The 15,582-nt window shown below is 47.6% G+C and overlaps 1 protein-coding gene across 1 annotated transcript in view; it reads right to left on the bottom strand.

The window, feature by feature from the left end:
• The window catches only part of LOC149363271 (calpain-A-like), a 71,475-nt gene that overhangs the window by 29,178 nt on the left and 26,715 nt on the right, over window positions 1-15,582 (bottom strand). The window contains exons 5-9 of the mRNA XM_089568447.1: window positions 12,203-12,371; window positions 12,057-12,122; window positions 10,080-10,168; window positions 9,155-9,232; window positions 2,294-2,472 (exon numbers count right to left, since the gene is read on the bottom strand). Of these exons, the coding sequence (XP_089424573.1) occupies window positions 2,294-2,472; window positions 9,155-9,232; window positions 10,080-10,168; window positions 12,057-12,122; window positions 12,203-12,371 (581 nt within the window). The remainder of the gene's footprint in view (window positions 1-2,293; window positions 2,473-9,154; window positions 9,233-10,079; window positions 10,169-12,056; window positions 12,123-12,202; window positions 12,372-15,582) is intronic.

Below are 15,582 nucleotides of genomic sequence, written 5' to 3'. Positions count from 1 at the left end.
TCCAACGGAACTCCACACTGATGCCAGTGGTGTCGGCCTCGGTGCGGCACTCGCCCAGCGCAAGCATGGTTTTTCTGAATACGTCATGGCTTATGCCAGCCGCGCCCTCACGACAGTAGAGTCAAACTACTCCGTTCCGGAAAAAGAGTGTTTGGCGATCATCTGGGCGATCACCAAGTTTCGTATTTACCTGTACAGACGCACGTTCGACGTTGTTACAGACCACCACGCCCTCTGTTGGCTCGCTACGCCCAAAGATCCGTCGGGCCGTCTCGGCCGCTGGGCCTTGAGCCTTCAGGAATATGATATCCGTGTTGTGTACCGCTCGGGCCGCAAGCATTCCGACGCCGACGCTCACTTTCGGTCGCCGGTGTCCCTGCCTGCCGTTCCCACACCACACCCTCCCCTGACCGCTCTCACAATCTTAGATATGCCTTCCGAGCAGCGCCGAGATCCTTGGATTTCTGCCCTGTTCAATGTCATCAATGCCCCTATCATGGCTGCATATCCGCGAGCTCTCCGCCGCCAAGCTTCCCATTTCTCCGTCCGGAATGGTCTCCTTTACCGCCGAAACTATAACCCTGACGGCAGAAAATAGTTACTGGTTATCCCTCGCCATCTCCGCTCCGACGTTTGTGCCCATCATCACACTGACCTGCAAAGGGCTCACGCTGGTGTCCTCAAAACATACCACCGGCTTCGTCAGCGCTACTACTGGCGTGAATGTACAATTTTGTCCGCCGCTACATTCGATCGTGCGATGCCTGTGAGCAACTAAAGGATTCACCTTGTCGCTCGGCCGGTCCCCTGCAACCTTTACCATGCCCCGCTCGCCCCTTTGACCGCATCGGCATCGACTTTTATGGCCCACTTCTCTGCACTCCGGCCGGTAACCGATGGGTAATCGTCGATCACCTGACCCGTTATGCAGAGACAGCCGCCCTTCCCACGGCGACGGCTCGTGACGTCGCTTATTTTATTCTACACCACTTCGTCCTCCGTCACGGCGCACCTCGGAAACTCCTCAGTGACAGGGGCCGTGTATTTTTGTCAGAGGTAGTTTAAGAGCTCCTCTCAGCATGTCAAACCGTACACCATACGACTACTGCCTACCACCCGCAAACAAACGGCCGCACGGAGCGATTCAATGGCACTCTGGGCGACATGCTCGCAATGTACGTTGCGTCTGACAATTCCAACTGGGATCAGGTACTTCCGTTTGTGAATTTGCGTATAATACCACCCATCAACCGACGACAGGTTTCTCCCCTTTCTTCCTATTATACAGCCGTGAACCGTCCTGTACCATCGACACCATTTTACCCTACCGGCCCGATCCTTGAGACTACACAACTATCTCCGACATTGCCCACAAGGCTAAAGAGTGCCGTCAGCTGGCCCGCACCTTTACTAACAACACCCAAGAATACGGCAAAGATATGCACGACGCTGCCAGGCCTGCTCCGGCGTTCTCCACTGACTCTCTTGTTTGGCTTTGGGTTCCTGCCGACAGCAAGTTCTCCATCAAGTACTATGGCCCTTACTGCGTCATTCAACGCACGTCTCCTGTCAACTACCTCATTGAGCCAGTTACACCTTCCTCAGACCACCGCCGTCGCGGTCGCGAGGTCGTCCACGTTAGCCGCCTCAAACCGTACTACAACCCGCCTGTCGTCTCTTCGGCGTAAGTCGCCAGGATGGCTATTCCTTCTCGCCGGGGCCATTGTAAGAAGAAGAGGACGACACCGCAGTGCCGCACTTCGTCATCATCGCTGGTGGTTCGGGCGCGAGGCTTGTGCTGGAGCTGCTTCCTTCGGCTGGTTCTGCCGTCCTGCTACGACCCGACCGCTGAGTGCGTGGGTCGCCGTGACCCCTTAATAAATCCACTGTTGACTATATATGTATATCAAAAGTGACTTCATGACAGCTGATTGATCAATATCAGATAAAGTCACCAGGAATTGAAAAACATGACAGGATTTAATTCACGACGTTTCGGCTGGAGGGCCAGCCTTTTCGAGTACACTCGAAATATATATATATATATATATACATATGTGTGTGTGTGTGTGTGCGCGTGCGTGCGTGCGTGTGTGTGTGTGTGTGTGTGTGTGTGTGTGTGTGTGTGTGTGTGTGTGTGTGTGTGTGTGTGTGTGTGTGTGTGTGTGTGTGTGTGTGTGTGTGTGTGTATAGAGAGAGAGAGAGAGAAGAGAGAGAGGCTGCAGCCCTACGTAAGTCATATCCATACCAACTTTTAGAATTTCGATAACTTCGTATTTAGGCGTATACGTACCCTTATCCTGCGTGCATCCAGCAGTGTTGACACCGGGCACCCAGGAACCTTCGAACTTCACCACTTCCCAGTGTTTTTTTACTTCACCTTCGTCTTCTGCTTCCGCGACCATGGTTCCAGGGTCCAGGTGGCAGAAGTCGGCCTGATCGAAGTGCTCCAGAAAACATGACTCAGATATCCTGCCGAAGAACGCGATCGTCGGTGCGCCATTCTCGTAGTGTTCAATGGTTATCGCTCAATTACATATTTTGGGGCGTTTATGACTGGACCTCTCATATCATACCACTTGCTGATCTCGCAGTGACAATGCAACGCAGGCAGGGTATCTGTCGAAGCAGTTAAAATTCTTACTGCCGGCCTGACACCGCCAGAACTAATTCACCTAGATTGGACTCCGGCCCACGACGGCCTCCGGGGAAACGAGACAGCGCACGCATTGGCCCGAGGACTCACACACCGGGACCCCAATGCAGTATCGTAGCGCAAAGAGCCGCTTCAGAGGGACGAGGAGCTGAACACGTACCAAGATATTCTTAGCCATTACAGATTAGGAAGACAGACACTACCTGGAGAATGCAAGGGCCTCAGCAAAAAGGAAGAGGTGATATGGAGAAAGTTACAGGCGGGAGTTTTTCCCAACCCACTGGCACTAAGCAGATGGCATCTGGCGATCCAAGACACGAGGTGTAAACAGTGTAATGAAATAGCAGACATGATCCACATGGTGTGGACATGCCCTAGCCACAACGAACCAGACAGGAATATAGAGTCCTGGGAGGCTTTAATGGCCAGCCAGAAAGAACAAGAACAAAAAAAAGACATCCGTCTGGTCCTGGACACCGCTGAATCCCAAGGGATCCCAACCTACTGTAAGGGGAGGAAGATGAAGGCGGTCAAGACTCTAGTCTCCATCGCCCTTTGATTCCTTGACGGGCGCAAATATAGTTATTTCATCATCATTTAAAATCGGCACAATGACGTGGTCCTAAATCTGAGAGCTCGCCGACTGTCGTGCCACTCGCCGCAGAGATATCTCAGGACTGTGTCGAATGTGCAAAAGAAACATATTAGTGCGCCTCTGACAGCTGCCTTCGCAACACGTTAGGGGCGCTGCAGTTTGCTGACTATAACAGACCGACAGCTGAACATGCCTGGGCTTCGATTTGAAGTTTCGGAACGATACGATTGTAACACTGAATATTATGCCCACATTTTGGTCCGTGGGATGGTCAGGCATCGCTCAAGAAGTTTACAAAACATAAAACAGAAGTAAAATGGGCAGGAGTGCGCAGGTACTGCTTTCTGACCCGCTAGAGCGGCTGACTGGCCGCGGCTGTGGTAGCTGCGTGACGCCTGAAAGAACGTAACCAATAGCCATCTCTCAGCAGAATTACGCAGCAGCACGCGACGGAGGAGGGCGCAAGCATAAAAAGTCGTCGGAAAGGACTCGCAAACTTTACCGAGCGATTGTGGGTTGTTTGTTGAGTGTAACAGTTTATCATAAGGCTCGGTGTTCGTGACGAGACTGCAGTGATTCAGAGAGTCTATGGGCTCTGCTCAGAATGTTTTTCGGAGTTCCTTTAAGCAGCAGCCGCCAGAGAGCGAACGTGGCACGCTCCGCCACTCACTCTGTCCTTCCTCTGCACATGTCAAAATTACTTTCAAAAATAATTAAATTACATTGCTAATTATTTTTATAAAATGTGCGCGGAAGTAATTCAATTAAATAAGGAATTGCCGCAGACAAAAAGTAATGGCACTGCATTACAATTACTTTCAAAAACAATCCTGTTACTCTTAAATCGCTATCTTTTTTTTTTATGCAAAGATCCAAAGAACCATTTTATCGTGACCTCAAAAGAAAAACCTGAAATAAAAAACAAAAAAGGCAACCAATATGAACTGGCTCATATCGAATGTTAACTCAGAACCAGGACTGGCCTTCAATCGTTGTTGTTGGCGAGTTATACCCTGATAACGTTTTCAACCTGATGTTACTTGAGACGTCACCAAAGAATGTGTGAAACTGTTTTGTGCTGTTAGCTTTTTCTTGTCGATACTCTGTTTTTGCTTTTATTATTTATGTATATTTCTTTCTTTTGTTTTGATTGTCTTGTTGGCCTTTTCTTGTCGATGCTCTGTTTTTGCTTTTATTACTTATGTTTATTTCTTTTTGTTTTGAATTGAAAAAGACTGCGCTTGAATGTGATGTGACTTCTCTAATGTACAAAGGCTCCTTCAGCAAATACTGGCACTGTTCGCCGCACAGCGTGCGTGAAGGTCACGATGCCCCGTCAGGCGCCATATGGACGCCTTTTGCCTCGTGAACCTCAGCAGATATAAAAACAAAAAATCCCCAAGTATATGTACCCCGATTCTGCTGAAATAAATTTCATTTCATTTATCATAAAAGCACACGGTAAAAGAAACAATACATTCAGTCTTTGAACATGACACACATATTATTTGTTCTTCCCTCAAATTCTGCCCCGCCCACATATTCCCTCTTCTTCCTTGTTTTTCAAAGCACGGATTATTACAAAGATTTGACGTCTCGAACAAACAAAGCGATGAAACCAGAAGGGTGGCTAAGGACTCCTCCCTGTCACCGCACTCGAGGCAGAAACGAGCGGCGAACCGAACGCCTTGATGCCCGAGGCTGTCTCCACTGTTCCAAGCCTTCGAAGCCGGTTATTTATCACTTCGGCGGTCCCAGGAACCGATCCCGGCCGCCTGCTTTCGATAATGTTCCGGCCATGCGCTCTCCTCTTTGCACTCTCTTCTCCATCATCACCGACGCCAAATACAGGAACGGACGTCTAAAACCCCTACGCAGTAGGCGAAGGAACCTACAACTGCATTAGATCATTCCTGCGAGACAGGACGGCGGTCATCAGCTTTCAGGGCTTAACATCGCAGGAGTTCCAGATGGGCAATCGAGGCACTCCGCAGGGGACTGTGCTCTCACCCTTCCTTTTTAACTTCGTAATGAGGAAGCGCCCCCGTAAGCTTGGGCATCTCGATGACTTAAAACTAAGCATCTACGCGGACGATGTGACCATCTGGATCTGCGAAGGAAACGACTCGTACATCACATCCAGGCTCCAAGAGGCAGCAGATATAATCAGCAAACGCGCAGAGGACGTAGGTCTATGCTGTTCGCCAGAAAAATCGGATCTTTTCTTAATGACCAGCGGTAGCGGGAAGATAACTCCACATATCAAAATTAAAATCAACGGGAACGAGGTCCCGAAAGTAGATGAAATTAGAATATTAGGTATGATTATCAACCGCAGGGGCAGTAACAAAAGCCCCGCACCTCCCCCCCCGCACCCCCCCCCCTCCTCCCCGCACCTCCACCAAATGAAAGGGGGGTTCGCGTACTAGTGACCTCAGCTATACAGTTCACCAAACAGCTGAGCGGACGGCAGCAAAATCACAGTCAGTCTACACAGCCAGAGAGCTGGAGCCGCGCGCACCGGCACACTTCGTCGTCAACTTCTTCGTCTGCCATCGAGGCAACCTGAGGCGCATTCATAATAGTTCAGGCGCGTTAATTGTAATTCACTACAGCCTGATTAAGAAATTAAGAGACCAGGTGGAGCTCGTAGTCAGAGTTTTTAAGAAGACGTCCTTACAGAAGGAGTGGCCTTACGGAGGCTAGTAGACTGACTCATACAAGGTTTTTCACCAGAAGAATCTGCTACGTGACGCGACTCCATTCCTAAATATCAAAAAAAGAGCGAAGAACGGGAAATAAACACCATAATTAAGAGATGCATGAAGTGCGCTCTAGGGCTCCCCATAACTACTTCTAACGACATTCTAGAGAAAATGCGGTTGCATAATGAGTGGAAAGAGCTGGCTGAGGCATTCCGGATATCCGAGAGAGAGCGACTCGGAGGAACGACGGCAGGTAGACAAATCCTCGACTGGGTAAACCTACTAGCGCCCGGGGAAGACGAATGTGTCAGGGAAAGCATAGATCGAGAAATCAGAAAGCATCTATACGTCTCGCCCATACCGAAGGACATGAACCCCGTACACGACGAGGGGAGGAGGAAAAGCAGAGCTAAGCACCTCGCTAACAAATTAGACAAATTCCCGCCTGGATCGGTCGCCTACACCGATGCAGCGATCGGGAAAGAAGGCGGCGTAACCTCAGTCGCCCTATTAGACACTGGTATCGCCATAGGAATCGAAAAAAAACGAGATCTACCGCCGGTAGAGGCGGAGGAGATTGCAATAGCCATTGCCATTGCACGACAAGGCAGGAAACACGTCGTCAGCGATAGCAAAGCGGCGGTTCGGAATTTTAGCAAGGGTAGAGTCAGCAATCGTGCTGCCAAAATCCTGAACGAGTCGTCTCTCGCCGAAAGCGTGACTATAATCTGGACCCCAGCACACGCCGGTCTCGCCGGCAACGAGGCTGCCCACATGCTCGCCCGCTCCTCGCTACCTCGTGGTGCCGCGGACGCCTCCACAACATCATCTAAAAGCAAAGAAAGTATTGGTACGTTTAGGGATGTAACCGAAAATCTGAAGAAAGACCGGAGGATACATCCGTAAAAAGAAGTCGTACGACTGGAGAACACTCCAAGCTCGAGTTTTCTTCTCGCCCCTATGGAGGAGTTGGACGGGTGCCAGAGGGCGGAAGAGGGACGGTGCAGAAACCGAAATTTGTAAATTTTGCTGCCACGTGACAACATTAAATCACATAATTTGGAGATGCGTTCGTGCCCCAGGGGGCAACGCGATTAAAACTAGCGATGAATGGGAGACCACGCTGAGAAGCTCCGACGAGAAAACTCAGCGCTTCGCCGTCCGCCTGGCGGCCGAGGCTGAAGACCTCTTCTCCTAGACGGGGTCGGATGTCCTCCGGCCGCGGTGCGACCGACTGCCTCCCCGGACGCCTGCGTGCGGACCCGGAGGTGGCTGCCGCGCCATATTCGGCGGAAATAAATGCTCTTCCTCCCTCCTCCTTGCGCGGCCTTGTCACCGAACTTACTCTGTCGTAAGCGCTTCTCGCGCCTGCTGCTTGCTCTTATGATGATGCCCGTTCAGTGTCGTGATCATGTGCGCATCACGCGCGGCTTGTTTTCGAGTGAGGAAATCACTCCATCCTGGCCAGGCTTAAGAGATGCGCTCTAAGATAACCTTTTTTACCATTTATTTAACTCATAGGATAAAAAATTGCCCATGTTTATTCAGATATTCGATTGACCTTTGCGCCTTCCTGCAATCCTGTCAACCAATCAATAGCAATATTGCCAATCAAGCTTTTGATATTCGATTAAAAATGGCAAGTATCAAAAAGATTTTCATCATCGCTTTTGTGGTTCTTTATGCTGTAGAAAGTAGTATAAGCAAGGAACTGCCATAGTTTTACTTGTCTAATGATGCGCGATGACAGAACTTAGAAGCGGCCACACCCGAGTTACACTGCCTACAAGTGTCATCGCTTGCTTCGATTGTATCAGCGGCACCGATACGTAACAGCCGTCCGTTGTCCGCCGCGTCGTGAAGGTACAATCGGGGACAAAAGTTTGCGGGACAGTAGTTATGGGAAAAACGTTTATTGTAGCCCCACCTCGTTATCCAGTCGCTCATATTGTGTGAAGGCATTAAAGGCCCAAATGCTCCTTCCTCTGGTAACAATGTCAGGCGACTGTGTAGCCAGGTGGAGCTACAATAAACGTTTTTCCAAGAACTCGCGTCCAGCAAACTTTTGTCCCCGATAGTACATCACATGATACGGTTGCCGTTAAAAATTCCGCTCGGATTAGGAGCGACCTGAAAGTTTCTTGCTGCATTGTTTTTATACAACCTCGCCCTAGTCATTATTAGCAGCTGCGTACTTCAACAACTGCGTTGCATGGTTTGTTTGTATTTATTTTTCACTCAGTTTAGTTGTCAAGTATTAGAGGATCGCGGAGAAGCACAGGAGCACATATTTCAAACATTTTTTTGTTATTGTTTAGATGGCGTTATTACTTTTCTGGCTAATTTCTGGCGTACCTTGAGGGGCTTAATTTTTTTTGAAGTCATTTCCTGTTCTTGGGCAACTTCCCCTGCTGTCACAATTCCACAGTGTCATTTTCTAAGTATTAAGATGACTTCCATTGATCACGCTATCTAAGCGGATGTGAACGTTCGTGATTGGCTACAAAGGATAACAAAAGAACGCGAGCACAAAAAGTCGAAAACACCGCAGTATAAGACGATAAACTTCAAATCATGGCTACATTAGTTTTCCCCGAACGAAGACAGTCAACGCATGCCGGAACTGGCAATGAACCGGGCAGACATTTAGCTTTCATAAGTTAATATCACTATGTATTACTTTACGTGTTTGAATTCTATTCTCGTTTAATTTGCCCACCTTAATGGGGTCTCTAGCTGGGGCGGACGAGATAGCAGCAACAACATCTACACCAAACGCATTAAGCTGCAGGGGCAAAGCTTCAGAGAACACACAAAGGAAAATGGGAAAATTCTCCACACTTTTCTTCCTCCTTCAGTGTGTACAAGTGACAGCGATAACAGTTGTACCCACTCTGAAGCCCGATCACGTGATGACTGATGAAACATTCTTTAGCGCATACTCCCTGATCCTAGGTTATACCCTGCGTTTTCGTGTGATCCTTGCAGGTGTGAGCCATGTAAGCATTGTTGTGATATCCCTGATCCAACATCAGGGATATCACAACAATGCTTACATGGCTCACACCTGCAAGGATCACACGAAAACGCAGGGTATAACCTATTAGAGGCATGACTCCTGACTAACACGTATGGTATTCTCCTCGGCCAACGCGTCAGAGTGAGAGTGTTCGGTGGCGACATACGGCGGCAACTCACCAAAACTCTCCATCGTCTTTGACTACGAGTCCCAATTCTTGGCGTGTTTGTTCGCTGATCTTGTTCCACTCTTCAGAGCTGCAACAAAAAGAACCGAATGCACGGGTGTCGTGAAAAGTGAAATTAACATTGTTGAGAGGTCAGGGGCCGGGATGGGGGATGATCATTGACTACTCTGGTATGAAAAAATCAAACTCTCAGTTTGTGTGAGGGTTCCAATGACATGCCTGTGCGTAAACGTCCTTGGTCTCCGGCTGTCACATGCCTTAGACGCGAATCCAGTTACATCCGTGTAATGTTGTCTTGTGACGCACGAAAGCGATAATTCTTTCTAAACCGGACGCTCTTAATTAGCGGCAGCGTTCGCATAGTCGGCGCATTTTTTCCGCGAGCCTCGAGAGAAGGGCCAAAACGAAGTTATTGACGATGGAATACGTCGAAGCTGCGCATTACTAACATAAATTTTTCTCCCACTGTAAAACTGCTACCACAAATTATCCACGGCACAGACACGAAATCTTTTCCCCAACCGCCGATCAACGACGCGCCGTAGCTGTGAATTTTGTGATTAAATAAGATTGAACTAATTTACTGCCTGGTAACAATTCAGCAGGAATATGGAGAAGTTAGAAATTGATATCTGAATGCACATCGTTGCATGAACAAAGTTTCGTGGTAGCCCGAGCGTCGAAAAAGTTAAAATTCACTATCGAACTAAAAGGAAAATCTGTCATTAGAGAGACTGAAAAGGCTTCGAAACTAGACATAAATAACTTTCATAAGCCATCGACTCATCGACTGAATGCGAGTAAATGTTGTTCGACGTCACATGACACGATCTAATTTTATTGAGAGGAATTCAAGCTGCCAAAGCCTCTTGCTGAAGTGATAATCCTTCACGGATTCAGAACTGGCCAGTGCTTACTCGTCCGACCAAGCTCCGCTCCATTCGGAATGTCCCCAGGGGTTTCTCAGGCGAATGAGGTTCACCTCCACGTCTCCTTCCATTAATACCTGAAACAATCGAAACAGCAAGAAATATCAAGCACGAACAGCCCAGCTTTGGTGTAACTGTTATGGTTTCTGAATACTGCCTTTGTGCTCAAAATGGATTTTTTTTTTCCAAAATGAAAAAATGTCTTTGCCTCATTTCAGGGGCCGCGTTTCTTTGGCGTATTCCGTTGCATGAGGCACTCATATATTTGAATATGCCTAAGCGTTGTTTTGCTTATGCCTAATATGCAACACTCGTGACCTTAAAGCCAGAGTGACGTCCTGTTGATGTATAGCAATTTTAATTCGGTCGTAAATCGACGCCTTGCATGCATTCCCGCCATTGTGGCTTGTCTATATTTTTTTGCCAAAGTTAAATGCAGAATGCAAGACTACGATTCTACGACGGGGCATGAACAATTCATTCCTTAAGCGCCGCGACGAAGCCTTCATACGTGGAAGCAATAACTAACTAACTAACCAATCAACTAACCAATTAACCAACCAACGAACTAACTAACTAACTAAAAAATAAATAAATGCTGAGAGTATGCACGATGTCACAACCGCCGCCATTTTGTGTGTGTGACTATGTGGAGCATTACGAAAGATAGACAGGTTGTATAAAAGGAAGTATTGCTTCCTAGTCCGGCCTGAACTGCTGAAGCTACGCGCTGGACAACAACACGGCGCCCGTGACGTCATGTGAATGCGCCCTATACTCTGTGAGAAATTTTATGGCAACGTAGCGGGAGCTACGGAGCCGACACACACCCTTACTTTCCACGCGCTGGAGTATAGTCCTTATTGCAGGCAGTAGTTTACTCTTAAACATAGTATACTGTCAATATTCATCACTGAAAGCAGATTTCTAACACAACTGCCAACTTCAAACTTAGCAATTTTAAGGAATAAACAGTTTTCTTGACTGCAATAAATTAACTATGAACGTCTCATCACAAACTTCAGGGGACTCTTCTCCGCCTTAAAGGAATCACATGATAACGTTAATTTGTTAATGCCCATAGATGCGGAATTCGTCCTTCTCTAATCTACATTCGTACATCACTGGGCGTCTTCTTACCACTCCTGGAGAAATGGTTTATCGGTTAGGCTATGCGACACTTCCCAGGCAGGTAGCTGTTTCAAACAGCCACCGGTTGGGCTTAAGCGACAGTTCGCTCAGTCCGATTGGCAGGTTGCCACCTGCCATGATAAGCAGATTGTGACGACGTCACACTGTCACGTGACCTAGGTGACACGTGGGCCGCCTTTTTTTTCCGCACACCAACGCCACTGACTCCAGGGTCACCACTGAACGGAGCAGTCGCGCTGTCGCGTTAAAAACTACCACATAGATGGCGCTAAGTACACAAGCGGTAGAGTGAAGCGGTGGGCAGGTGGCCTGGTGTACACACTCCTGCAGCCGAATTATTTGTCGAAATGGCACAGTTACGAACGCTTAGTAAATGTAACCTTCCCTGCATTGCCATGAAAAGCTGACGAAGAATACAGTATTTCTAAAAACGTCAAAAACAACGTGAATGTGCGATGAACGGAAAACTGCAAAAGAACAAATCGTTTAGAAACACCCTGTCTATTATTTATTGCGAACATGTTTCTTCTTTTGTTATCCTTCTCTCAGTAAAAGTACTTCAGTGAAATGATCGGTTACTTTGCATCAAAGAGTTGTAGAAATTACTTCCTCCAGCAACAAAAACTGAAGATTTGCCTTTTTGAGCGTTCTCAAATGCAACCTATGATTTTTTGGTAAAGACAATTGAAGCTCAATGAAACGAAGTGCATAAAATAGCGCGAATTTTGTTTTACTATTGATATTGTTTTGAGGAGCAGTGAGCCATTGTTACAGCCACTTTCCATCCACGAGATTCTCGGAAAGCTTGCTTACCTTCTCAGCGCCGGTGACGCTATACTCGTGCAAACCACGGAGGCCCTTGGCTGCCTTCTCCTTGTCCTGTTAAATTTGCCAAGGAAGTTTCAGGTTGATTGTCGCGCTGAAGGCAGCGCGGTTGAAAGTGCTAAAATTCAGCTCACCGAGAAGGAACAAGACACGAGGGAATTCCTGTCCAGTGCCCTCTGTAGGATCCTAAAGAAATCCTTAGACTCACTCGACACAGTGAGCTGTTCGGTCGGACCCCCAGTGAATGTGACGAAAGCCTCGACCCCAAAGCCTCCGACAAGTGCTGCGTAGCCTCCATGCAGCCTGTGAAAATGGGGCGATTTGATTGATTGATTATCTTATTTATTTATTGATTGGCTGATTAACTGATTAATTGATTGGTTGATTGACTGATGTAGATTAGCGTGGTGACGGCACTGCGTATGAACGAACACATTTACGTTGTAGCCCATTTACGTTATAGCCCATATTTTACATTTTCTTTATGTTACGAAATCACAACCCACAATACTAAAATATAGGACCATTGACATAAGTGACAGGCATGCCATCCCTACACAATAAACATGAATATACCGAAATGGTGGTTTCAATTTAACACATATCGCTTAAATTTCCATGCTCTAGACATTTATTCCGTAACTGGGAAATGGTATCGGTTCATCTAGTGATTGTGTACCCACCACCAATCGGCGTGGAATTGGTGTAGCATGACTCGGGTTTATTGCCATCGTAAACAGTTTTTTTTTTCATGTTCATAAAAAATACTCCATATTGAAAGTTAGGTTCCTTCACCGTAAGCCTGATCGGATCCTGTTCGGGTGCTCGTAGTCTTCTAATGGGATTCGAAATAAATACCATCGTTTATCACTGCTAATTCCTGACTGCTACAGGGGAATATTTAATGTTATTACGTTGGATAGACATTTGAATATGCTTTAAAAAAATTGGCGACGATTATGTTACTTCCTAATGCGAAATATGAGCGCAGCTCATCAGCTAGCTGTTTCAGCTTTTCGGCAAATTATGGCAAAGAATTCGAGCAAGACACGCATGTACAATTACAGACAACTTGTTAATTTTCACACATTTTCCTTCCTCAGGAAACACTCCACTGACAGGTCTTAATTGTCATGAAGGAAGCTTTGTGGACGGAGAAATAGCTACCGTCAAGCTCGCCTACCGCCAAGCTCGAAAGGTTGTCGTCCGGGCAAATGGCACGCCGGGTGACATGACGCTGTTTGCAGAGCTCGTCGTAGCTCTGACACAAAGAGACGACGTCGGAGACGGTTTGAGGATCTTTTGACACCAACATTTGAAATGTGTCGGATCCCTTTCAGGACGTGTCGGATTTTGTCAGCCTCGCTCACAGATGGATTGAGCCGCTTACACATGTCAACGACGTCCTCGATATATCTGGTGAAATTCTCGCCGTTCTGCTGGGCACGACTGCGCAAACGTTGTTGGGTACGAAGTTTTCGGACAGCGGGACGGCCGAAGACGTCAGTCAAGACTGGTCTTGAGAGCCACCCAGGTAGTAAAATCCGATCGTGGTTGCAGAACCATAAGTTGGCGACGTCGGTCAAGTAGAAGATGACGTTTGTGAGCTTAACGACGTCATCCCATTTGTTGTAAGCTCTAACGCGTTCGTAGGAGGCCAGCCAGTCTTCGATGTCTGTGTCGTCAGTGCCACTGAAGATCGTCGGGTCGCGCTGACGGATGGCACCGGTACAGATGACAGCGGGTTGGGCAGGTTGGGTCGGGGTGTCGGACGTCGTGGTAGAGCCTGGTAGCCTGGACATCGTGGCGTAGCTCCACGGGAAGAACAGGCAGCACCTCCACCAAGTGTAATGGGGCGACACGCACAGTCAGTATGGACGGCCACAGTCCTTGTTCCAGCGGTGCTGCTCAGCAGGCCAGCGTTCGGAAGCTGTTGTTGTTGTGGTTGTAGCCTATGACAGAATGGCACATACCCACTATGGGGGATCGGCCAAGAATCGGGAGGTAAAGTTTGGTATTCACCCGAACTTCGTCTGCGTCGGCTTCCTTCTTCCTCTTCTTCGTCGGCGCTAGCTGTCGGGGCATCAAACCCCAACTCTCTTGCTTACAATAGATATATGCTCGACTTGCTGCACCGATGCCTGGTTCTCAAAGACGAGGTCTGTGCAGCTATTTCACGAGGTTGTTACAGCCGTGGGAGGCGTTAGGAGCGAGAGGAACGGGATGTTCTCCCGCATAAGTGCTAAGAAATTTTTGTTTGTCTTTTTATGTACATTGAAGTACGATAAGCAATCGAATGAAAAATACAAATCTGGGGAGAATCAAAGAAAGCGTTATTTTTGAGTTTTGTTACTAAACTGGGAGCCGCGGGAAAATGAGAAAGCATTAATACCTATCTCATAGGCACCACCATGAGTTCTCATGAGCCCGCAACTCGGATTTTACCGGTGATCTCGTTCAAATTTTAAAAAATTGGTGATAGCTAGAGCCTCATATATTAAGAGAGCCGTTTTTCTTAAGTGCAAACCACCAATCAGTGCATACTTCTTTGCCAGTATTGTAGCGTTTCGTAAAATCTGCTATATTGTTTACTTGGTGGTCGCATTTCGATGGAGGCGATATGCTAGAGGCCCGTGTACTGCCTTAGTTGACCCCATTCCAAACCCCTCAGAGGAGCAATGGGAGGATATTCTGCTCAGCTATGATCCTGACCGTCAGCACTGGCTGAAGGGGAAGGCCAGCGCCGCAGCAATAACCAGTGGACTACCGGCCTAGGCGGCCCACCTAAATGTTACAAGAATATTCAGCAAATAAAGATTTTTTCAATCAATCAATCAATCAATCAATAAATCAATGTATACTGCGCGATGTCGGGGCTTTGTAAAGAAGTTCATGAGGGTGCTGTTGCAGGCTAGTTGGTTAAACATAGTTTAAAAATTCAGGGGGCACTTTGACTGTCTAAAGTGCTTAGAGGCGAAAGCGTTTTCCGCACCACTTTGACTGCCTCTGTGGTCCTGGTGACGCCACCACTGGATGACGTCATACATATTTAATGAGTAATTACTAAGCAATAACAGATTGATAATTAATGGTTAATTACTGATTAATGGATACATATTAATTAACTGCTAATTCATGGTGCTTACGCTTCGCCTTTAGGGGTGGAACGCGACAGCGCGTTGCAGCGCTGCCAGGGAGTCCACGGAACGCCACCACCCGTTCGGCGCGATGCTTCGCCCTTTAAACGCAACACTTTTTGAGGGAAGGAAATGGTGCAGTAATTCTCTGTCACCTCGGTGGACACCTGAACCACACCGTACGGGAAGGGAGGAGGTAGGAGTGAAAGAAGAAAGTGAAAGAGGGGCCGTAAAGAAGAAAATGAAAATTGCATTTGAGGAAAGGAAATTACGCAGTAACTGTCTCACATATCTCGGTGCACACCCGTCATCCATTTGTAGAGGAAGGGAGGAAGCGGGAGTCAAAGAAGAAAGAGAAAGACCAACCTGCATTGGGA

Source organism: Amblyomma mixtum, chromosome 2 (assembly GCF_055824585.1).
Source record: "Amblyomma mixtum isolate Tamu chromosome 2, ASM5582458v1, whole genome shotgun sequence".
Classification (NCBI taxonomy): Eukaryota; Metazoa; Arthropoda; class Arachnida; order Ixodida; family Ixodidae; genus Amblyomma; species Amblyomma mixtum.
Note: the sequence above shows the minus strand (reverse complement) of the source record. Positions and strands in the feature narration are given on the sequence as shown.